This window comes from Phaseolus vulgaris, chromosome 5, assembly GCF_051622355.1.
Source record: "Phaseolus vulgaris cultivar YP4 chromosome 5, ASM5162235v1, whole genome shotgun sequence".
Taxonomy (NCBI): Eukaryota; Viridiplantae; Streptophyta; class Magnoliopsida; order Fabales; family Fabaceae; genus Phaseolus; species Phaseolus vulgaris.
Window position 1 is genome coordinate 40466478 of NC_143502.1, and position 25983 is coordinate 40492460.

General features: G+C 34.3%; 3 protein-coding genes across 9 annotated transcripts; all 3 read left to right on the forward strand.

Moving 5' to 3' along the window:
- The first annotated feature begins 182 nt into the window (after positions 1-182).
- On the forward strand, positions 183-6135 carry LOC137817079 (oxysterol-binding protein-related protein 3C). Its single transcript, XM_068620309.2, has 10 exons — positions 183-663; positions 1472-1565; positions 1846-1962; positions 2052-2124; positions 2407-2525; positions 2726-2847; positions 3298-3474; positions 4318-4462; positions 5251-5429; positions 5793-6135. Exons 1-10 carry the CDS (start codon positions 566-568, stop codon positions 6037-6039), a joined length of 1371 nt encoding a protein of 456 aa, XP_068476410.2. The 5' UTR covers positions 183-565; the 3' UTR covers positions 6040-6135.
- Positions 6136-9692: 3557 nt separating this feature from the next.
- Positions 9693-15522, forward strand: LOC137817030 (telomere repeat-binding protein 2). 7 transcript variants are annotated; one of them, XR_011081907.2, is made up of 11 exons: positions 9693-9967; positions 11194-11392; positions 11489-12410; positions 12509-12724; positions 12817-12870; positions 12968-13047; positions 13228-13469; positions 13820-14146; positions 14311-14374; positions 14477-14834; positions 15019-15522. XR_011081907.2 is itself a non-coding variant. In XM_068620243.2 (10 exons), the coding sequence occupies exons 2-10, from the start codon at positions 11312-11314 to the stop codon at positions 15110-15112; spliced, it is 2085 nt and encodes a 694-aa protein (XP_068476344.2). In that variant the 5' UTR covers positions 9693-9967; positions 11194-11311; the 3' UTR covers positions 15113-15522. The 7 variants fall into 7 exon arrangements, 5 of the variants coding, with proteins under 5 accessions (XP_068476344.2, XP_068476341.2, XP_090158533.1 ...); XR_016521005.1 differs by lacking the exon at positions 14477-14834 and having other exon boundaries at positions 13228-13630; XM_068620243.2 differs by lacking the exon at positions 14477-14834 and having other exon boundaries at positions 15014-15522.
- A 3774-nt stretch (positions 15523-19296) lies between these two features.
- LOC137817090 (scarecrow-like protein 14) lies at positions 19297-21809 on the forward strand. The gene is made up of 2 exons (XM_068620323.2): positions 19297-19424; positions 19573-21809. The coding sequence occupies exon 2, from the start codon at positions 19573-19575 to the stop codon at positions 21622-21624; it is 2052 nt and encodes a 683-aa protein (XP_068476424.2). The 5' UTR covers positions 19297-19424; the 3' UTR covers positions 21625-21809.
- Positions 21810-25983: the final 4174 nt, after the last annotated feature.

Here is a 25983-nt window from a genome sequence, read left to right on the forward strand (position 1 = left end):
AAAACAATCATATACCTCAATAAATGATCGATGAAAAATTAACATTACTATTTGAATAAATTAATTAGTTATGTTAAATTAGAAGGGCATTTGATCATATTAAAGGAAAGTCAAAGCATTTGATCATATTAAAGGAAAGTCAAATAATATTATATTAAGGATGACCGTTAAACATAATCTCTGTTTCAGTTTCCCTCCATGCCATACGCACGCGCCATAAAAGTAGCGTAAGAGTCACTGTTTCTACGTTCATTCGTTCATCCACACTTCCTTCGGACTCTCTAAACTCCAAAAAAACACACACAAATCCAAACACCAAACACAACCGTTACCTACGCAATCCGAACAAACCAAATTTTCCTGTTTCTTTCTCAACGTTTCAATTCATTCCTCAAATCACTATTCCATTTTCTCTTTCTACCTCCCACTCCTTTCTTTCTTCATTCCAAGTTTTTCTTTTTTTTTCTTTTGTTTTCATTTCGAACAACAAAATTTGACAATTCCAAGAGCCATCGTGGATTTCTTTCCCTTCTTTCTAATCTTTTAAATTAGGGTTTCAAACGAGATGGGTAGCCCCGAGAAGAATGATAACAAGGGCTTTTTTTCCGCCATGACTTCCGGCTTCTCCGTCTTCAGCAATGCTATGCACCGATCTGTAAACGGGTATTTTTTCTCAAGCAAAATTTCATTTTTGGATTCTCCTATTGCATTCATTTATATATATATATATATATAATCGTATTCGTATGTGTTGTGTCTTCGTAATCTAGACCCATGTGTGTGTTCTTATCTTGTAGTTTAAAGTGTCATTGACAATACCGAATGATTATTTAATATTTGTTGGGTTATAAACTTAGATTTTCCTGTGTTCTTCAATATTCATTCATATTGTGAGACAAGCAGGCAACTTGTATTTCCCACCTTAGATTTTTGTAATCAAGTGCACATATGATCATAGCTTTTGAGGACAAGAGATAGGATTTTTAATTATTACAAAGTATTAGCTACGGCAAAAACATGTTATTATAGTGTTATCATCATCATTCAAATCACTATAACGGTTAGAAGAGAGAATTGCCGTTCCATGTACTTGTTCGTAGTTCCTAGCTCTCATATCTCAACGTGGTACTGGAAAGATTTATCGAGTAGTGTTCCATCAAGGATCTGCAGTCCACTGTAATTTTCAACTGTTCTATATATCAAGAATGTGAGCTACTAGTAATTATTAAAGTAAACTTCTGTTTATCTAATTGGAATCTCTTTAATCACATTCACATTATCAAGAAATGAAGTAAGCTTGTGGAAATTTTACCCCAAACGTTTTGGTCCTTGAACTTATATTATAATAACACGCCCATCCATTTTAGTTTCATATTTTACATTTTTTTCAGGGGAACTTATCAGTTTCATCACTAAGAAATGTAGATATTCGGGGGAATGTAAGCTTACTCATGTTCTATTTTGATTCTAGTTTGCTGGGATATGAAGGGGTAGAAGTTATAAATCCGGAGGGTGGTAAAGAGGATGCAGAGGAGGAAGCCCAGAGAGGAAGATGGAAACCTGAGGTGCTTATTTTGCTTGTTTATTTCGCAAATGTTATTTTTGGTTCCAACCTTTTTCAGCATTACCTTATTTTTTACTTTCTGCTTAGACTTTGAAAATGCTCTTGGGTTATCTTTAAATTATCTGCTCGAATTGCCTTTTAGTTTTATTGATTGTTGATCATATGGATTCCACCCATTCTTCTGGTTTTACTTATTTTCTTTTTCTCTTTTCAGCACATATCTGATGCATACTTTGACGTGATATTATTGTTTTTTCCCTATGTTTGACTTTTGTATACAGGAAAGAGATGGTTACTGGAAGATGATGCATAAATATATTGGCTCAGATATAACATCAATGGTAACGCTACCTGTTATTATTTTTGAACCAATGACTATGCTTCAGAAAATGGCAGAGGTTTGCATACCATTACTTCTTTTGGCTTTGTTAAATTGCTTTATTTGTTTGTACTAGCACTTGATTGAACTTTGAATTGTTTGAACTAGTTGATGGAGTACTCCTACTTGTTAGATCAGGCAGATACATGTGAGGACCCTTGCATGAGGATGGTGTATGCATGTGAGTTATTTGTTTCCCTCTTATTCTCTGCTATTTTTTTAATTGTTTTGATAAAGTGAATTGCAATCTTAAAGGCATGGAGGGTTGAGTTAAAAATAAGAGTGACTAACATTCTATCTAGTTTTGACACGTGATGAAGGCTGTACCTGAATATTTTATTTGGAGTAAAGGATTATGTGATTTAATTGACCCAAAAAAATCTCCGCTGGAGCATATCGTGTTAGTTCTTGTTCATGTACTTCCTGATTATTTCATTACTTTCATAACTCATCATCATTGCAGCATCGTGGGCTATATCTGTGTACTTTGCATACCAACGGACCTGGAAGCCTTTTAACCCTATCCTTGGAGAGACTTATGAGATGGCTAACCATGGTGGAATTACATTTCTTGCAGAACAGGTACCTTTTAAGTATGTGACTCATAAGAACTCTGTCTCCCCGCACCTTTTATATATGTTTCCTCGGAAATTTATACCAGCATTTGCAAGAACTGTTAAGTTCTTCGCACTACTTTCTTTTGCATTGTTGGGTGAAAACATTTATGGGATTTTTATCTTCTCCCTTATATTGGATATTTGTTGCTGTATTTTTAATTTCAGGTGAGTCACCATCCCCCGATGAGTGCTGGCCATGCTGAGAATGAGCATTTTACATATGATGTGACTTCAAAGTTAAAGACTAAGTTTTTGGGAAATTCTGTTGATGTTTACCCCGTTGGAAGGTGATCAATACATTGCACTTATTTAGTACATCACATTGTTATATTCTTATTGTCACTCATTGTCTATATACTTCCAACTTCCTATTGCTCCATTCATATGCCACACTCTACTTTCCAGAGTTATTTATTCTGCGTTGAAAAGATACAGTTATGAGTATTTTCTAGCTGGATAACAGACATATAATATAACAGTATTTTGGGCTCATTTAATTTGTTATGCTTTTTCCAATCTAATTAAAATTCTCTTGAATCTGGAAAGAAGTTTTCCTCTTTCAGTTTTATAAAGAATCTTCATAAACTATTGCTATGAGACGCAGTATGTATATAGTATTATATAATTATACAACAAATTTTGTCTTTGCTTTACTTTTCTAGTTCCCAGCAGAATTGTCATTTTACATAATTTGCTAGCAAGGAAGTAATTATAGGTTTTGCAATCATTATTTGCAGAACACGTGTAACCCTCAAGAAGGATGCTGTAGTCATAGATTTGGTTCCCCCTCCAACCAAGGTTAATAATTTGATATTTGGACGAACATGGATTGATTCACCTGGGGAGATGATAATGACAAACATGACAACGGGGGACAAAGTTGTACTCTACTTTCAACCATGTGGATGGTTTGGGTATGTAACATCATTTTATTTTATTGTATTGTTTTCCAATTAAAGCTTTTTTTATTGGTTTGTATTGGTATTATATTGGATTTAGACTCAACTGGTTGGCAATTATGTCGATATCATTATAGTTGGACTTCAATGTATATTGAAATTAAAATGCTCCATTCCAGTAGTATTTTAAGAAAGAGAATTTAAATCTAATTCAACCTTACAAAATTGGAAATTGGTTTGTAAGATGAGGTTTGCATCTACTTTACTATGATGGTTTTGATACCATATTAGAAAGTTGGTTTAGGTTTAACTCAACCCTACAAAATTGGATTGAGTGGTGAGGTTTACGTCCAAATTTATATATCATAATTTGCCGATATCTCTAGAAGATATGAGATCTCTTACATACTATCTTATCCTGAGGACTGAAAACCTCAAATATGAAACTTAACATTTGTGGGTGGTTTGTTAGGCGTCCGATGATGATGGGTGGTACGATTTGCCCAATAAACTTTATAAGGATAGACTTTTATACAATCTTAGTCTAGTTCAACTTATAAAACTGAGTTGTAAAATGAAATTTAAATAAATTTATGTATTATAATTGGACTATATCTCTAATTGATATGGGATTTACAACAAGTGTCATGACATTGAATCTTCGGGTAATACCTGACTATTTAATCTGGTTCTTCAATTGCATTAAAATTTGTATCCTTTGTTTGTTAAAATTGTGGTTCATTTTAAGGAGAATTAAATGAATTAAATCCCTTTCATTTTCTGTTTTCTATTTCTTTTATCGTTCTCCATTCAGATATTGATTATTTAAATAGCTTTTTGTTTCTTGATATCTTGCAGGGCTGGTCGCTATGAAGTAGATGGATATGTTTATAATTCTGCCGAGGAGCCTAAAATATTGATGACTGGGAAGTGGAATGAGTCAATGAGTTATCAACCTTGTGATTTGGAAGGAGAGCCTCTTCCAGACACAGAATTGTTAGAGGTGTGTTTTCTTTTTTGTTTGAAAAAAAGTATACAAAATGATCATGACCAGTTATATATACTAAGGGGCTATAACTTTGTTTTTACATTAGATTTTTGCTGTTTTCTTGGTCTATCAATTGCCATGCTTTGTAAAATACAGTTCTACTGAGTACTCATTAGTGGAGATGGCAAACCCTATTTCCAATGGAAAAAAATTATGGGAAAAGAATTCAGGATGACCCTTGTGAATATTTCCATCCATAAATACGCTACCTAGCCAATTCTCGCCATCCCCCCCTCTTTGTTATCCAGTTTTTCTGTGTCCATCTCTTCCATTGAAAAGAGGAAAGGTTTTTCTCTTTTCATTTCCTATCTAATATGGGAGCTGGGATTCTGTGACATTGCAATTCTTTCAAATTTCCTACCATCATTATTTATGAGTCCATTTTTGTAGATCAAACATTCAATTTACAAATATGATTATAAACTTCATTTGGATTTGACTCACACACCATGCAAGTCTATTTTGATGATTTATGATGCACATGTCTTTCTGTTTGAAAATAAATTAACTGCGAACAAGTTGACAACAGACACATTTGTAATCCTTTCATTTTGAGTGTTACTGGTGAGTTCTTTTATTAGATGTTTGAACAGGTGCTATCAAGTATCAATTTAATATGCTACTTTAAAACAGGAAGTACTTTTAGTTTAATAATTTTTTTGCTGACACAACAACTGGTGCAAGCACTAGCAAAGTTATTTATCATTTTTATTGGTATTTTCTCTTCAAAATTTATTCTGCAGGTTTGGCATGTTGCTGATATTCCAACAAATGATAAATTCGACTATACATTCTTTGCGCATAAATTAAACAGCTTTGACACTGCTCCTAGAAATTTGTTAGCATCAGACTCCCGTTTACGCCCAGATAGATTTGCACTTGAGATGGGTGATCTATCCAAATCAGGGACAGAAAAGAGCAGGTTGCTGACCTTTACTTTCATTCCTTTTAGGCTTGAAAATGTGTTGTTAGTGTGCATTCTAAAAGTGTAATACAAATATAATTTAACAGTTTTGCATGTTCAGTCTTGTCTTCTACGCTTACAATACTATTTAAGTACAACAATTTGGATTAGAAGGATGAAATTACTTACTTTTATACTTTTAAGGATGTGTTGATCTAATACTCTAATGCCCAGTGATTGCAGAGTGACGTTAGCCAGAAATCAGATTTTTTTTTCTTACTTTGGATCTTTTAGGCATCTCAGCCACTCTGCCAATTTTGCCTACTGAGTTTTCCACTGGCATAACTACACTCTAAGATATTGTGTTGGTTTCCCTTACAGTTTGGAGGAGAGGCAACGAGCTGAAAAGAAAATCAGAGAAGCCAAAGAGCATAAATTTGCACCAAGATGGTTTGATTTGACTGAAGAAGTCACATCAACTCCATGGGGTGATTTGGAGATCTACCACTACAATGGTAAATACAGTGAGTATCGAACTGCTATTGGTAACCCAGACAACATTGATCATGTTGATAACAAAGAAATTCCATTCAATCCATGGCAGTATGTTAATTTGTCCACAGAATGAGTAGTTTCTATGTGTTTTTGGGTTTTTTTTATGCCAATTAGATCATGTAACTTCTTTTATTCATTGATGATACGTGGAAGAATTTTGTTTCTAGCTCACGGTTGCCTTGTGTACATTATAGCTGCAGTTCATTATCCTGTCATCATTAATTTTTTATAATTGATTACAAAACCGCAGTCTCTTGTGATTGATTCTGGGAGTGTTTTAAAATTGAAATATTGAACACTAATAATAATAATAATTATAATGTAGTGTTTGTCCCGTTTTTTCTCTTATTTTATTGGAAGAAAAAAATTTATGTGGGGCCCATCATCAAACTTTTGCCAAGCAAAATTCTCAATATATTAAAGTAACAATTTATCCTATGTGTCTGAAAAGAATAATATAACATCTTAACAAATAATGTGTTTTGGAAAGAAAGATGCAAGACCTTACGAAAGAACATGTTTCGTAGACATAATAAAAGTGTGACAAAATGTGTTTTGTTTGTTACAGTTGGGAAATATTATAGTTGAGAGAATAAGAATGATGGTTTTTTTTCTCAACTTCTATTTGTATGTAAATTTACAATAATTTGAAAGATATTTGGATTTAGGATTATTATTATGAATTCTACGATCTAAGCGCAACCTTTTAATCTCAATCAATATTTTGAGCTCAAATTTGTTAATATATATTTATCAGGATTACATATAAGATATTATATATTTTTTTAAATAAAAGCTTTCATGTTAGACATTATTATGCAACTTAAGATCTCAACTAGACTGAAGTGACAACAATCATTTACTATTACATGAAAAAAATATTATTAAAAAAATACAAAAATACGGGAGAGTAGACCAAAATTCATATGTTAACAAAAACGATACATAGGTAGACTATACCTATTCCTAAAGAATTCTAAGAACAAACAAGATGGAAGGAAGTCTATTATACCAATGAATGTAAAATAAATTTTTAGTAGTTTTATCTTTAAAAATTTATATATCACATCATGTTATATGTATTGTCAAACATTTTCTTTTAATTTGAAGCAATACACAACTAAGAAGATGAAGAATCTAATACCAATTTTTATTTCACTTTGTAAATCATTGAATATCTTAGCAAAAACTGCATATTGAAGGTAAAATATAAATTAGTTTAATTTTAATTAATTACGAGTTTTTACCTAACTTGTTCATCTTATATAATATATTCTTTTATTTCATGTGTACTAACCGTAGCTTATAAAGCTAAATTCACTAACCATATAAATTTATTAAGTATTTTTTTCATAACAATGAACTATTTTGTCATATTTATTGAATTTGTGAGTAATTGCATATGCTCAAATTTCTTTGTAATTGTATAAGAAATATGATAAATTTTGTGTGTAATTTGAACATCTTTCGTTCCGATTATTAGTAAAATTCTTACTGCTCGCACTTATATCATAAAAATTTGATTGATGATAAAACTTCGTATAGTTTACAAGTCTTCAATTAAATAAAATGTAGTGAAGTTATTACCAAAGAAAATATAATTTTTATTCAATATTGCTATCTTATGAGTAATCTCGTGGTTGTATCTGATTTTATTTTTTTTATAAATGACGTCTTTAATAAATGACTAATATTATGGGTTTTGACAATATGAGTAATATTTTTTTGGTTTGGTCTTGGAAACGTTTTATTATGTTTGATGACGTTATTAAAAAGTTACTTAAAATGTACTGATAATTGAGTTAGAAACTACATATATTTATTAGGTTTAATTACCTTTTTCGTCCCTATATTTATAGTCAATAGTCAATTTTGGTACAGTGGTTTTTAAAAAATTCAATTTGGTCCCTAAGTTTTTTAAAATGTATTCAAAATGGTCCTTTCTTTAAATATCACCAAACGGCATTAAGTGGTGCTTATGTGGCAGACACATGTAAGTTACGTGGATGGTGCTTACATTACTTTAGTGAATACTGAATTAGGATTTAGGTTATTCAAATTGGGAATTTCGAATTTCTAATTTAGGGTTTCTAATACGAGGATTGCTCCCCTGGTTGGATTCTATGGTGCGCTTCCGGCTTCGATTCCATTCGGAGGTGTGCTCCCCTCATTCGCAGTGGCTGCCCCTTCACCACCTCTGGACCGCACCACATAATCGCTCCTCCAAATCGACCATGGGAACATAGCTCACCATCGTAACTCACGATCGCACCACAGAATCGAATGAGTGGAGCACACCTCCGAATGGAATCGAAGCAGGGAAGCGTACTACAAAATCCAACCAGGGGAGCAATCCTCGTATCAGAAACCCTAAATCAAAAATTCGAAATCCCTAATTCAGAATTCACCAAAGTAATGTAATCACAATCCACGTAACTTACACGTGTCTGCCACATAAGCACCACTTAACGCCGTTTGATGATATTTAACAGAAAGGACCATTTTGAATACATTTTAAAAAACTTAGGGACCAAATTAAATTTTTTAAAAACCACTGTACCAAATTGACTATTGACTATAAATATAAGGACAAAAAGGTAATTAAACCTATTTATTATTAAAAAGTTACTTGAAATGTATTGATAATTAAGTTAGAAATTATATATATTTCTTATTATGCAGTGATTTTAAATTTAATCAATTCTTATTAAATTCGTCTATAATTTCTTTTGTATATTTGTATCTTATAAATTAATTTTATTTTTAGGTTAATAGAGGAGGTGACAGATTTCTTAAAGTCAAGACATGAACAGTTTATGTGTGAGATAAAATATTTATTTATAGATAGTCTAATTATATAAAGTTAAAAAAATTATTTAAATAAATGTTGATATTATATTAATAGGTGAATTTAAGTTTAATATATTATTATAAAATTGATTTATAAGATAAAAAATTAAGATATATAGTGAATTTTCGGGAACATTCCAAGTGATGAGGTTTGCTATAAATGAAGTATAAAATAGCAATTTCCATGTTGAAATCGGATGCAGTGAATGTTCTTGCTCCAAAATTTAAATTGGTCATTAAGAAAGAATAATGCTGATAAAAAAAATTAAGAAAGAATAATTGCATTTACGTATTATTTATTTCACCATAGATTGCAACTGTACCCTAAAAGTTGTAAACACTTCACTATTTGTTTTTTGTAAAGTAGAATAATGAAGTTTGAGAATTTTAGCAAAAAATAACAAAATATTAAATATTTAACATTTTAATAACAGAAATATTATTGATTAAAATATTGAGATGAGAAAAGAAAATATAATTATAATTTGTGAGTGCATCGCATTCTCCACCTACTAGTGTGCATGATGAAGACGTAATGAAGTGATAAGACACACAAATAATGCCCCAAATTAGATACAAATGAAATTCAAATGCAAAGTAAGTAAAATTAATTAATAATTATAGCAGTAGCAGTAGTGAGAGATGAAATGTGAGGAGCCAGCGTGTTTTACGATGGTTCAGACCAGAAGCGACCACATGATCGAAAGAGTACCACGTGTCGGAATCTGGTTGTGCGTTGGCCCATCCAATTGCGTGGAACCGGTCTTTAGGTGCCTTAGCATCCACCTACTATATCCAGTGCCCTTCCTTGCAATCACCGAGAGCTCCGGTCACACTGACGCACGGTCAATGCTATAAACTCTTGGGGTTTAAGCCATTGCCTTGGTGGTTTTCACAGGGTTTTACTTTTAGCCATTCACAATTTCTTTCACATTCACATTTCACATTTCAGATTCACCATGATCACAGAAAAACACAAATTTCTAAATCCCCACCCTCTTAAACCAACATTTCCTGCCTAATTCAGACTCTCTTTTTTTCATCATTTTTACTCTGAATTCTCTCTCACAATTCCCCATCTCGAAATTTAAATTTTTTGCCGTTCTGGGAGTTAAAGTTTTCGTCTTTGAACCACAATCTTTGCCAAAGAGGTGATGATCATGTTGAGCTTTGATGGGTTTTGTTTCTCAAGAGTATGCTAAGTTTATTTATTTTTTACTTCTTAAATATCGAGCTTATCCTTGGGGTTTGACTTGTGGTTCTGGAAGAAAAAGTTGGAATATTGACCTGTGATCTTATATGGGAACTGTTTTGTTTCATGGTTTATGGACATGGATTTTCAGTTTCCAAGACCAGCGTCTCCTCTTTTACTTCAATTAATGAATTCGAGCTTGTGATGATTTGATCGCTGTGTTTCGGGCATCACGTGATGGCTTTTGGTTGTAAATTGGTTGTTTTCCGACTTCAATATTATTCCATGATTTAAGATCTATTTTGGTCTGAATTTAGCTTAGTTCTCTTCGTGAACATGACTGGAATCTAGCCTCGTCCTTGTATCCCTTTCGTGTTTTCTCGCTTAACCTTTATCTCTCAATTTTTTTTTTCTCCCTTTGCTTTTAAATTTCACATTTGGACTTTTGAGGTAGCTGTTGCTTTATGGGATTTGTTTTTGCAAATTGTATCTTGCACCCTGCTTACTTATTGTGTCTTCATCTAAGTCTATTTTCATTGTTTACTTCTCCGTGCAAAGGTTTTGGTTTTTAGTTTAGGCACTAATTTTCCCATTTGGTAAAATGATTAGGTACAAATATTAATATACATATATGTAATCAATGACCTTTATCCTCAAGGTACTTTGATCCAATGGAAGTGACAGAATTGGCTTTCCTAAGGTACCAGGATTGAGACTGTGGATGTGAGCGTCCAATTTGGTTTCATGTATCTGAACTAGAGAACATACAAGTTGGAGTTTGTTGGATAACAATATTTAAATTGTGAAAGTTTGATTCTGCAAATGGAAAAAACCCACTTGATTTTCTTTTGAAATATTGATGTGTATGTGAGTTTTTTATTTCAAAAATATTACCGTGATATTTGCTTTCAGTGTAGCAGCTTCTGAATTTAGTCCCTATTTTAAACATAGACACTGGAAAGACCAGACTTAGTTGGGCCTTTATTTGAGCTAAACTCGTTCTCCATCTAGTTTACGCTATGCCCTTACTAGATAAATTAAGGGCCATGCATATAGGGGAAGATCGGATCAGTTTCTGTATCAGACAATATGTTTTGGCATTCACAACTTTAGTAGCATAAACCTTGGTTTATTCTAGTTCACTATAATGCATCTGGGCCATCACTAACGAGTATTTATTGTCAGGCTTTCTATTGAGACCGGTGGGATCAAGCAACGTGTAAGGTTCAAGTTTTTTATGAGTGTTGGACGGCTGATGTTTTGGGTTTGATCAATCTTTCTATTGGCATGGTTCCTCTGAGATATGGTGCTGCAGAAGAGGTTATATTATAGCTTTAATGGATATCAGGTGCCAACCAAGCGCCGAGCTACTAGATCAGCTAGGGTAAATGAGTTATATTTCTCATTTGAAGCTAATTACTATTTTCTATTTAGTTTCAGAGCATGAAATCAATCCATATTTTATTTTAATATTTCCCAGAGAAACGCTACATTTCAAAGAAGGTTGGAAGACAATCAAATGTGTGCATTTGACTTATTGGCCACCGTAGCTGACAATTTATTGCAAGAGAAACAGAATCCGACCACATATAGTGATAGGTCATTGGGAAAAGATAGGGATGGATTTGTAAAGGAGGAGTGCCAGAATGCAAATAAACCACTAAAAACTGAGCTTTCTGATGAAGCAAGTTGTGACAGAAGATGTCAGCATGAATTTGTTAAAGAAGGATGCACAGATGCAAATAAACCATTAAAACCTGAGCTTTCAGACGAAGGAAGTAGTGATAGAAAAGGTTTCTCTAATATTTCTTCCCAAGTATACAATCAAAATTGTTGTTTGAAGGAATTCCCCATTCATGAAATTGAAGGCCATTCATGCATTGCTTCTATAGTAACAAGTTCTAGTTGCTCAGAGAAGTTTGTTGCTGAAAAACTGGTGGATGGGAAAGGCCAAAATGGAACGGAAAATTTAGCTAGCAAAGTTGAATTAGGTTCCTCTGGAAGTCCAGAGAGTATTGGTTGCAAGTTAGACGGTGATGATGTAAGTAAAGTAAAAGATGTTAAGTTTGGGAAGGTTCCCATGGATACTGGAACTGGGTTGTGCTGTTCTGAGGATCCCTTGGATGAAAAACCTCCAGCACTGGTAAGTTCTTGTGGCAATGCCAAGTTGTCTGGGTATGATGACAGCATGCCTCATAGCTCATTGTCCAAAGGCTGTGACAATGTGCTAGTAGATAGTAGAGATGATGACGAAAACTTTTCTGGGTGTGCTCACCCTAGTAACAAAATAAAGTCCACTAGACCAATTACTTGTATAGATGATAGAAAAATAAAGAAAAGATTGGCTTCAAAATATCATAAAGCTGCTCAAGAATCCAAGCCTGATAAGTTATCTAATAGTGGTGAGTTCATACTTATCGAATTACTGGCTTTCTTGTTTCTTCACTCATCACGCTTCTTGCTTGTTCACTAATCTATTTTTCAATTGAAAACCTGTTAGTTTTGGATGGAAATTTGAAGCCAGTTTACAGCAGTAGGAAGAACTACTATAAAAGCCAAAGATCTCAAATGAACATTCCTTTCAAAAAGAGGAAGCTTTTTAAATGTGACTCTGATACAAATTCTAACGGATATATCAGAAGTGGTGACACTTATTTTTCACTCAAGAATGAAACAAATCAAAGTGTTTCATATTCATCTTCTGGAATGAGCAAAGGTTTTACCCTAAATAACTTCATTCCATTAAAATTGAATTTATTTGGCCACTCGGGAAATCTTCACTAAATAAATTCCAAATCTTTGATGCAGATCATGGAACATCATCCTTGGGACACTCTGCCTTACGATCTAGAGATTCTCACGGTATAGGAAGATTAAGAGAGTTATTCTTGATATACTCTTTGATTTTACTGATGTCTTCAAAGGGGTTCTTACATGAAGATGTATTTCTTTTAATCAGTGAAGCTTAGGATCAAATCATTTAGAGTGCCCGAGCTTTTAATTGAGATTCCAGAAACTGCAACCATTGGGTCCTTAAAGGTATGATAAAATTCTGTTATGCCATACACACTATCATCTTCTTTTGTATTTGGATGTTAATGATGTATGGCATCTGTTTCTGTATATGTGTATGCTTGGCATGCTGCATCATGTGGTATGATCATAATTGCATCTTGCAAATAAGTTGGGCTGCAACTCTTATGACAATCTGCTCTACAGAGGACAGTGATGGAGGCAGTGACTGCAGTACTTGGAGGTGGATTACGTGTGGGAGTGATTCTCCATGGAAAGAAGGTTAGAGATGACAATAAAACTCTACTCCAGACTGGAATTTCTCATGATAACCACTTGGATGCTTTGGGATTCGCCCTGGAGCCTAATTTTTCACAAAATCTACCACCTGCATGTGCAACTAGTTCTCTTCGCATTCCTAGTGCGGATATGCCTCAACCTTTTATAGGGTAATGATTAACTTGCAATTGAATGCATTAGTGCGTTACTTGGGCTAATGCTTTGGCTTTCTCTGCCTGTCCATTTTTGTTGACGTTTCATCTTTCCTTGGAGATGTTTGTTTTCATGGAAATGTTGCTTGCAAATAATATTTTCCTACCATAACCTAGCAGTAAGCAACTTTCCTTCTCTCTCTCCTTGTTTCTTTATCAAAATTAATGACCCACTTCACTATATATGAATTATATAAGTTGCAGAATATTTACATCTAACATAATAGTTTTCATATATTGCATTAAATGTCTTTTTTTATTCTATAATTGTCGTTCTAGTTTTTATCTAAGAGATAATTGATATTCAGGTATCCTTCAAGTCCTGCTGTAATTCATCAAAGGATTCAGGGCTTTTCTAACACGTTAGCTGAGCATCAAGCAACAGGTTTAGGTAACCTTGTCGAAAGTGATCATGATTCAGCTCCTTCTCCCATCAACACATCAGGTGAAAAAAAATTGTCAGATTCTAAAGAACTTATTACTGTTCCTGAAATGGGTATGGAGGCACTAGCCGTGCTACCTGGGCATCAAAAGTCAAAGCGAACTGAGATTGCACAGCGCCGAATTCGTAGGCCTTTTTCCGTTGCTGAAGTGGAAGCATTGGTCCAAGCAGTTGAGAAACTTGGAACTGGAAGGTAAAGTTTATTTTGGTCTGTGTCTGGTCCAACTAAGTGATTGAGAGTTTAGCAGTTACTATTAAGTCAGCTTTGTGCATAATTCAAAAAGTATGCAACACTTTAGCCTTTGCATTCCTTTAGACAACCCCTTATATAGTTTCTTTTCGGTGGATGGAAATCAGGTGGCGTGATGTTAAGCTTCGTGCTTTTGATAATGCAAAGCATCGAACATACGTGGATTTGAAGGTAAAAGCTTTTGTGAACCGTATGCTTAGCACGTTTTTTTGGTATTGGATTTTATTCTTTCTCCAATGGACTGTCAAGAGAAACGTGGCTATAACACCACAGGTTTTGGGTGGCACGCTTTCTTCTTCAGCATTCGTTAGCTTCTATTGAAAACCATCTAGTTGTTGTTTCTAGTCAAGTAATTCCCTGCATGTTAGTAAGCTATTTATTGCTTCATTTATGATCTCTTGCTTGGTTTCCAAAATTAACTGGCCAGACACAGACATCAAAAGGAATCTGATAATTGATATTTAATTACCATGCTTTATATCCATTTTTTGGAAAGACACTGATGAGATTTAAATGAAAAGAACAAGATCACTTTCATTAGCATGACGCCCTCATTCAGCAATGTTTGGCATTGGAGATTCTACATACATCAGTTAAAGATAAAACCAATTTACAGTTTGTTGAGCCAGATGTAAGATGAGTTTCATTATTACTCAAAATAAGTTTAAGTTTGTGTTATTTAATGATTCTTTTACAGTTTGGAGTAAATTTTAGTCAAGAGTATAATATGTATAAGAAAGATTATATTAAAGAACATGTTGGTAGCAATCTTTGGAAAGGTATTTGGCATATGATTTAGGTATGGGATAGTGCAGGATAAATGGAAAACACTGGTGCACACAGCAAGAATATCCCCTCAGCAAAGGAGGGGAGAGCCTGTTCCTCAAGAACTCTTGGATAGGGTCCTAACTGCCCATGCATATTGGTCCCAGCAGCAGACTAAGCAACAGCTCAAGCACCACTCAAAACCTTGCCTTCTCCTTTAATTAGGCCTTGACTGCACCACCTGGTTTCATCATTTGTATTTATTGGTCAAAAATGTGTTTATCACTTTCATTTTCAGTAATATGCCACACTTCATCTGTCATGTAAACCCTTATAACAAGTGATTCCTGTAGAGAATTTGCGTAACAGGTTGTCCACTCCTAAGTCAATGTTCGGTGCGTAACTGGAGGGGCACGTGTTGATGATACAAGTTTATCTGCAAATTCAATTATGGATCCACAGAAGCTAATAATGTTAATCACTGTAGTTAGAGCTTTATCCATGTGCTAATCGCTGTATAGTGCTCATACATAATAAAAGTTGACTTATGACTACTCTTCACATAATTTACTTTTAAACTGAAACTATATTTTTTTTCCTTCTTAAATAAGTTGAAAAACTTGGTATTTTTTCCTTTTGAGAATCATATAATCAACCAATTTTCATACAAAGATGGAATTTTGGGCTACATTTGTGAAAGTTGTTTTATTTTTTAATTTGTATTAATAATTGTAATTATATTATTTATTTTCATTTCTTCTTTTGTTTTTGAATATCTGTATAAATACAGTATAAATGCGATTCTTTTTATCATTCGTGTAAATGTTAAAGACAAATTTTACAATTATCATTAAAAATGAAAATAAATCATGAGTTCCAAATAAAATGGACATTAAACTAATAGCGTCCATTAAGCCTTATTTTTCTATTATTATCACACTGGTCGGATTTGTAGTGATATAAATAGTAACGAGTGTCTAATAAAAAAAATTCATTTACCTTACATTTGATAAATTTTATTTTGAATCATTTAAATTTTAAACTTAAGTTTGGGCATTTCTTCCTCAAGTCGGTACACATATTTTGTATCTTATAAATATTTTATTTTTTACTTTACCTTTTTCGGAAGTTAAAAGTATCTCACAGTTCAGAAATTTTTTTAAAGTAATTTTTTACTTACGGATTACATAATTTAAAAGTTATTTTAGGCTTATAAATTGCACAATCCAGATAACTTTTACCATCTTAATTGTCTTCTTCAAGAGTACTTTTCACTAAGAAGAAACTACCAACAACAACATTAAACTCGTCAACGACGTCACTATCTCCCTCACAATTGTGACTTTCAGCCAAGGAATTGTGAGCACTAAGCGCGATCTCAGTCACTACTTGCATATTTTTCGACAAAGAATATCATATGACTTTTGGATTGTAAAATTCAAAAGTTATTTTTGATTTCTAGATTACATAATCCGAAAATCATGTTTGGCTTTCATATTGCACAATCTTTAAGTCATTTTTTGGAAAGTCAAAAATGACTTTTGAATTGTGCAATTGATAAACTTTTCTAGATTATGCAATCTAGAAGACATTTTTTACTTCCGAATTATACAATTTGAGAAGGATAAAATGAAAATTCTCATATTTATAAGATACAGAAAAAATGTATGGAAGTGAGAAGAAATGTCTCTTAAGTTTTATTCTCGATTTACTTTATAGTCAATTTGAGAAGGATAAAATAAAAATTCTCATATTTATAAGATACAGAAAAAATGGAAGTGATAAGAAATGTCTCTTAAGTTTTATTTTCGATTTACTTTATAGTCAAATACTCTCTTTCGTCTATATTTATATATTGATTTTAGCTTTGTGAATATGAAATTTGAAAAAAATAGAGTTTAAGAAAGATTTAGGGTGTGAAATTATTATAAAACTTCCCTATGTCATAATAACAGTAAAAAAAATGGTTGGAGACATTGATTCTAACAAATTCATTTGATAAAGTTCGTAGGGAAATTTGTGACTCAACAATAAATATGGTAAGGGTGTGTAGCATTGTCTGCTAGAGAGACAAATTTAATTACCATTACCATTACCATTAAAAGTATCTGTCTTCTTTTTATGATTATTACTACCCTTTTTATTTTTTTATTATTGTTGTTTCTCACAAATTCTTTGTTCTTTAATGATATCCTACATAGTTGGTGCTTTTGGTTGTTGTGTTATTGTTCTCTTGTGATTAATTTACATAACTTAAAAAATATCTCATCCTTCAAATCTTTAGTTAACCTAATCTTAGTTTAGCTTTTATCGAATCACGTGATTTGGAAAAGGGAAATGTGAAACCAAAAATGATTGGTAGAAAGGAAGAAGGAAAGGTTTGATTTAGAAGAAAAGAATGAAAATATCTGCAGAGATATTTGCTCCGTCCAGGGACTGTATAGTGAGTAAGACACATTTGTGTTCTCGAATTGAATCAGCTTGAAACTGCAAATGAGTCAACCACCATGAGTCTCATCACCAAAGAAAGACATGACACGACCATGTGTAAAACGAACTACCAGGTGGCCGGTGTGTTTGATCGTCAAAGATTCATTGTAGGGTGGCCAAGACCGAAGTACGATTTCGCCTGAATCTTAGGTTGCCGACTGGTCGGTGAGTTTCTTGCGGCTTCTTCTGTAACAATTTCATCCTTCTACACTCTCCACATTCATTTCAACTTTCTTTTTACACATTCCAAATCTTTCTCATTCCCTATTTTTATTTTTTTGACTAATCATCATGCAATAGTTCATGTGTAAGTTTTCTGTTTGTTTATTGGTCAAAAAAGGTACCCAACGAACTAAAGTTTTTTTTATTGAGTTTTTTTTATTGGGATGACTGAGACACACGCTGACGTGACTCGGTTTATCTGGTCGAGCTAACCAAGACATTACGCACAGTCAGACCGACTGACACATAGCCATTAACGCTCAAACCAAGGTCAGTGAAATTAAACTACCATTAAGGATTAGGTAATGCAACCTAAGTGTGATTCATTTCATTTATCAGATCTAATAAGGTAAGTTTATTTAAATAATATAAATAACACACATTCCAAGGAACAAGGGACGTCATTTATTACTGTGCAGCTATCCGAGTGTCGATCACTCGCTTTACTGATTTGACTGTCGGAGTGTCTTCTGCAGGTACCTCCCCCATTTGACATTCTTCCGAGACTGAGAGCTGAAGGAGAAGCACGGAGGCGAGAAGGATTATAGAAAAACCCTAACAACCTGCCCGATCGAAAGAAGACGAAGACTTCAATAATTTTTTTGGTCTCATCTCCTTAGTAATCCTTAGTAATGAAAGTTATACAAGAATCTTAAAGATAATGCATCTCCTTGTCTCAAGTTAAAAAAGGAATTTGTATTAAAATTGTATAATATTATATACTTGACTGGAATACATATTAACAAAGTAGTGATTAAAATTATCATTATCACTATCTAATTTAAAATTAAATATTTTAACTATAAATGTAATATATGAAAACTATGTTTAATACACAATATTTGATTATATTTAATATTATATTTTATTTTAAATGTTTTTCAATACTGTTAATAATTTATATTGTTATTAAATGTTAAACTTAATATTTAATAATCAATATGATAAGTATGTAAAAGCATTTATGTTGATGTTTTTCAGATATTATATCACCTTGTTACGTATTTTTTTTTTTATATTAGGTGGTGATATTTTGATATCTATATAAAACAGATCATAACTTAATATACTAATACTTTATTTTATTTTATTTTTTTAACTTAAAGGAAAAAGTTTTGTTGACATTGCACATAGTAAATAATACTATTCAACAACCCTTTATAATAATATTATAATATTTTAAATTAAAAATTAAAATGAAAATAATTAAAATATTAATTTAATTATTTGTTAAGTATATGTATGTACTGTTTACCTTTTCATATATCTGGAATATATGTGATTGAATTGTTGTGCATTGTCTCGTGAACCACACTCTCAAGTAAAGAAGTGGAATGTGACGTGGCAAAGTCAGGTGCACTTGTGGTGCCTCCAAAACTACAAAATTCTTCATTTTTTTTTCTAAAAATATTTTTAAATTGATAAAATTATACAACTTTTAAATATTCAATATGTATTAATATAATTTTTTAATATTTAAATAGTGATTTAATTCAATATTTAACAGATGATTTAATACAAGTTCCAATACTAAAAGAATTAGTTTCTAAAATTTGTTTATTATAAGAATTATTTAAGAGAAAGAAAATGAAATTGATGACATGCTGAAAAAAAATTAAATTTGCAGCATTGAACAGTGGTGTTATCTTCTAACTCTGCAGATTCCACAGCCACATTTAAAAGCCAGCAAACAGATTGAATCTGCCTCTCAGTGTCCTTCATTTCTTCTATTGCTTTGCTCTTGGTATGCAATTTTCTTTCATTTCCTCTCTATAGTCAATTTTACTTCATCAAAACTCCTCCTTTGGCCTTAGTTTCATATTCCACTGCACTTTTTGCCTATGATCATAATCATAATCTATATATAAAATTTTTCTCCTTGCAATCTATAGATGGATAGAAGAGTTTCCTCCACAATGAATATTGCTAATGATGAAGAAGAGTCTTGCTTTGATGAGGGTGATGTCTCTGCTGTCCTTGACTACATAAAGCAAATGCTGATGGAAGAGGACACAGAAGAAAAGTACAGTATGTTCCATGATTCCTTGGCTCTTCAATATACAGAGAGATCATTTTATGAGGTTATCACTCACCACAACCCTTCTTCCTCCTCCTCCTCTTCCACACACCATCATGCTCACAGTTGCACCAGTTCTAGTGAGGAGAGCTCTGAGCAAAATGTCTCTGGTAGCTCCTCTGATAATAGTACTGGTAGTAGCACTGATAACAGTACTTCCATCTCTGCTGAGTCTCAGTGGAGAAGCGTTGACCACAACACCCCGGCACTGCCAAACACTTTTACCTTTCCAGATAACTTTGTTTTCCCCTCAAATTCGACCTCCACCACTCAATCTTCCATGAATACTGTATTTGGATTCTTAGATAATTCCCTTCTTGATTCTGCTTTTCAAGAGCATTTCAAGAGGGGTCTAGAGCAAGGTACCAGGTTCCTTCCTAAACATACTCCATTCATTGTTGACACGGACAGCACGGCCTTTTCCCCTTCTTTCACAATGGTTCCAAGTGTTGTAGTTAAGACAGAACCAGAAGAAAGTGTTGAAGGGGACCATTTTCTGTCTGTGTCAAGAAGGAGAAATCGGGATGAGGAAGAGTATGAAGCAGATGGGAGAATCACGAAGACTTCAGCAGCATACGTGGATGAGAGTGAGCTATCTGAGTTGCTTGATAAAGTGGTTCTAGGCACTGGATTAGGAAAAGGGGTTCCTCCAGACACAGCCCTTTACCAAAACGATGAAACATTATTAACAAACATGTTTGGTGGGGAGGTAAGGAAAAGTGGCGAGGAAGTTGTGGATCTGAGGACACTATTGATACATTGTGCACAAGCTGTTGCTTCTGATAGTCCTTCATTTGCAAAGCAACTAGTAAAGCAGATCAAGCAGCATTCTTCTCCAACAGGGGATACTGCTCAAAGGCTTGCACATTACTTTGGAAATGCCCTTGAAGCATGCTTGGATGGAACCGGTTTCCACGTTTATAGTGTTGCATCCTCCAAAAGAATCTCTGCCAAAGACATGATAAAAGCTTACCATGTATATGCTTCAGTGTGCCCGTTTGAAATGATTGCAATCATGTTTGCCAACAAATCAATTTATAGTCTTGCTGAGAATGCAAAAACAATTCATATCATAGACTTTGGTATCCGCTATGGCTTCAAATGGCCTTCACTTATCAGCGAGATTTCAAGACGTCCTGGTGGACCACCCAAGCTACGCTTCACGGGGATAGATCAGCCACAGCCAGGTTTCAGGCCAGAGGAGAGGGTGCTGGAGACGGGGCGTAGACTTGAAAATTATTGCAAGCGTTTCAATGTTCCCTTTGAGTTCAATGCTATTGCAAGAAAATGGGAAACTATCAGAATTGAGGACCTCAAGATAGAGAAAAACGAATTTGTAGCTGTGAACTGCATGTTTCAGTTGGAGCGTCTACTTGACGAGTCTGTGGTGTTGGACAATCCAAGGGATGGTGTTTTGAGGTTGATTAAGAAGGCAAATCCTGACATATTTGTGCACAGCATTGTGAACGGCTCCCATGATGTTCCATTCTTTGTGTCACGGTTCAGAGAGGCTCTCTTTCACTACTCTGCAGTGTTTGATATGCTAGACAGCAACCTTGATCGTGAAGATCCCAGCAGGTTGATGTTTGAGAAGGAGTTGTTTGGACAGGCGATCATGAACATCATAGCTTGTGAAGGTTGTGAGAGGGTTGAGAGGCCACAAACATACAAGCAATGGCAGCTTCATAACATGAGAATTGGATTTCGGTTGCTTCCTTTGAATCAAAAAGTCATTGACAAATTAAAGAAAAGGTGGAGAGATGATGCATACAACACGAATTTCATGCTTGAGGTGGATGGTGATTGGGTGCTACAAGGTTGGAAGGGTCGAATTCTACATGCTTCTTCTTGTTGGATTCCTGCATAGTGTAGTCCTTGCACAACTACAAAATATACTCTTACACATAACTATTACTTTCTTTGCATTTCACTACCTAATTTCTTGTTTCATATGAAGAAAAACAAGATTATAAACCTTCAGCCAATATGTAGTTTGTTTACTACTTCCATATATTGATAAATTTTCAATATTATTTTATTTATTAAGTCATGTTACTATCTCTTTTCTTTTCAATATGTTGGCAAATTTTTACTCTACAACATCGTCTATCCAACCATGTATGTTATAAAGCAAGCATTTATTGTGCAGAACCAAGTGTTTTGCATCGAGTTATAGAAAATATAAGAAAATGATAAAAAATATAAGAAAAAGAGATGTTTCTTATTATCTTATGTGTATATTACAACACTCATGTATAGAAAATATATAGGGAGTTCTCCCCCAAATTACAATCTAATTAGGTAGGATACTAATAATGAGATTCTATAATTATTAAATTAATTGCATATAATTGGGTACAATATCGTCAAATATTGCATACAATAATTGCATATAATTTGATAATTATTATTTCCTTAATACTCCCCTCAAGTTGGTAGGTGAAGATCAAGAACCCCCAACTTGTGTCGTAGCGTCAAAAATCGTTCCTTGCCCAATGCCTTCGTAAAAATATCTGTGAGCTGATACTGTGTCGGTACAACTGATTATCCCAGCTTGTAATTTTTCTCGCACAATGTGGCAGTCTATCTCAATGTGTTTTGTGCGTTCATGAAATACTGGGTTTGCTACTATATGTAATGCCGCTTGATTGTCACAGAAAAGTTGAGCTGGCAAGTTACATCACCTTTAAATCTTGCAATAGATATCGCAACCAAACTATCTCCAAACAAGTATTGGCCATTGCGCGGTATTCTGCTTCTGCTGATGATCTTGATATGTTTGTCTGTTTTTTTGACTTCCATGAGATAATAGAGGAACCAAGAAAAATGCAATATCCAGATACTGATCTCCGAGTTGTCTGACCAGTCTGAGTCGCAATAAGCTGTCAATGTCAGATTGTTTTCGGATGGCAATAGCAATCCTTGTCCTGGTGATCCTTTGATGTACTTTAGGACTCGAATTGCAGCATCCCAATGAGGTTTCCGTGGATCCTATATATATTGACTTAGGGTCCGAACCGAAAATGCTATGTCAGGCCGAGTAACCGTGAGGTATATCAGTCGTCCCACGAGTCGCCTGTATTTGACTGGATCCTTTAATAACTCTCCATCGTCTGGTGTGAGTTTTAGGTATTGTTCCATTGGAAATTTGTCTGGACGAGCACCTGTGAGTCCCGCATCCTGCAAAATATCAAGCGCATATTTTCTTTGGGACATGTAAATACCAGCTTTGGAACGGGAAAATTCAATCCCTATAAAATATTTTAGGTCTCCAAGATCTTTAATGCGAAATTGTTGTAATAAACAATCTTTAACATGCTGAATTTCTGTCAAATCATTTCCTGTCAAAAGAATATCATCCACATAAATCAAAAGGGCAGTAAATGATGAGTTATTCTGTCTTGTGAATAGAGAGTAATCTGTCTTGGACTGTTGAAATCCTACAGATTTAATCACATGAGAAAATGTTGAAAACCATGTTCGAGATGCTTGTTTGAGACCATAAAGGGATTTGTTGAGTCGACATACAATGTTCTCCCCTGTCGATGATGTCCGGGTGGCAACTCCATGTAAATAATTTCATGCAATGTGCCATGTAAGAAGGCATTTTGCACATCTAGCTGGTGAGTAAACCAATTTCTGGCTGCTGCAATGGTGAGGAGACACCTCAAAGTTGTTAATTTTGCTGTTGGTAAAAAAGTTTCAGAATAGTCAACCCCTTCAATCTGAGTTACCCTTTGCGACAAGGCGCGCCTTATATCTGTCGACGCTACCATCTGAGTTGTACTTTATTTTATATACCCATTTGCATCTGATGGGTTTCTGCCTAGCGGGTAACGGTGTCAAGGTCCACGTTTGATTTAGCTGCAAGGCGGAAAGCTCTTCGTCCATTGCTTTTTGCCAATTTGAATCAAGGATAGCTTGAGCATAAGTGTGAGGTTCTTTAGTGGCTGTGATATTAGCAAGATATGCACTATGTGTAGAAGAAAATCGTGAATTAGAAAGAAAATGATGCATAGGATACCTGGTTCCATTCGGTCGGTCTTGGGCAGTGGTCGAATGATGGGCTTGGGATCCCGTTACGTAGTCTTGAAGCCAGGAAGGTTGGGTTGATGTGCGACTGGATCGTTTGGAAAAGGTTTGGTAATGGGTGCTAAACTTCTTGGCATGGGAGAAGAAGGTTGGTCTACTGGAGATTCAGGTGTATTATGACAAGTAGAAGAAGAAGGTTGGTTTGATGGAGGTTCAGGTGCATTGTGACGAGTAGGAGAAGAGAGTTGGTTTGATGGAGGTTCAGGTGTATTGTGACGAGTAGGAGAAAAATGTTGGTTTGATGGAGGTTCATAGAGTGAATGTTGGACAGGAGTGGGTAAGTCAATGTCAATAGTGGGCAAAATACCTTGTAATGGAGGTGAGGATTGTGTCTGTGACTGTTGGCAGAATGGGAAAACACTTTCATGGAAGATGACATCCCGACTTGTAAAAAAAGTGTCTGCATCTATATCAAATAATTTGTATGCTTTTTGACTGTGAGGATAACCAATGAAGATGCATTGTCGGGCACGCGGATCAAATTTTTGCTTAGGTGAAACAACAGTTGCGTAACCGAGGCAACCAAAAGTTTTTAGGTGAGAAAGTGAAGGTGGTTGATTATATAGTAGCTCAAAAGGTGATTTATTTTTTAGTAAAGGTGATGGCAAGCGATTAATGATATATGTGGCGGTTAAAACGCATTCTCCCCAAAATTCTAATGGTAAATTGGACTGAAATAGGAGGGCTCGTGCTGTGTTTAAAACATGTCTATGTTTGCGTTCTACTACTCCATTTTGTTGAGGAGTGTAAACGCAAGTGCGTTGACATTCAATACCTTTTTTGAGAAAAAAATCATACATTGAAATAAATTTCAGTCCGTTGTCAACGCGGATGGTTTTAATAGATGCCTGAAATTGATTTTGTGCAAATGTAATGAATGACTCTAAGAGATGTTGGGTTTCAGATTTGTGATTTATAAGAAATAGCCAAGTACATCTAGTATAGTCATCGACTATAGTGAGAAAAAAACGTTTTCCAAAATGAGTTGGGGTTTTATGAGAACCCCAAATGTCACAATGCAATAGATTAAATGGAGAATGAGATTTTATTGTGCTTAAAGGAAGGGGTAGCCTTGTCTGTTTAGCTTTGGGACAAATACTACAATGATTATGAATGGGAATGAGATTTTTACTGATAGGGATAGGTAGTAAGGAAGATACAAGTTGTAGACACGCCGGAGAAGGATGTCCAAGGCGCTTGTGCCATAAATCAGGATCGGTCGATATTTGAGAAGCGTGAGCTTGGTTTGGAAGAGGGGACATGTAGTATAAGCCTACGTGTTGTTTACCCGAGCCAATCATCCTCCCCGTAGCCAAGTCCTGTAAAACGCAACCATGTGGAGTAAAAACGACACAACAATTTAGTGAACTGATTATCTTACTAATGGATATGTGATTTAAATTAAAAGAAGGAACACAAAGAACATGAGTAATTTTGTCATTGAATTTAATTGTGCCTGTAGATGAGATGGGCGCAGTTGAGCCTGTGGGCAGATTAACATTTGAAATAAATGATGATGAAGTGTGTGTGAAAAATTGTGAATCAGATGCAATGTGATAGGTTGCTCCGCTATCCAAAATCCATGGTTTTGTAAAAGCAGAATTAGAAGAGGAGTTATGGGCAAGCAGACCTGCATAGCTAACAAACGTGTCACTTTTACCGTTATTGTTGAGCGAGTAAATAGCCCTTGCCAATTGCTGAATTTGCTCAGCACTGAAGCGTTGTACGAGGTTTCTATCGGACTCGTTACTGGTGCCTTCTTTGCCAGACATGATTTTGTATTTAGGGGATAAAAATGGAGAGGCTGTTAGGGCACCAAGATCGGTGCTCTGATACCATATAAGAAAATGATAAAAAATGATAAGAAGAAGAAATGTTTCTTATTCTCTTATGTGTATATTACATCACTTCATGTATAGTATAGGAAATATATAGGATGATGTTTCTTATTATTTATGTGTATATTACATCACTCATGTATAGGAAATATATAGGATGATGTTTCTTATTATGGTATATTACATCACTCATGTATAGGAAATATATAGGGAGTTCTCTCCCCCAAATTACAATCTAATTAGGTAGGATACTAATAATGAGATTCTATAATTATTAAATTAATTGCATATAATTG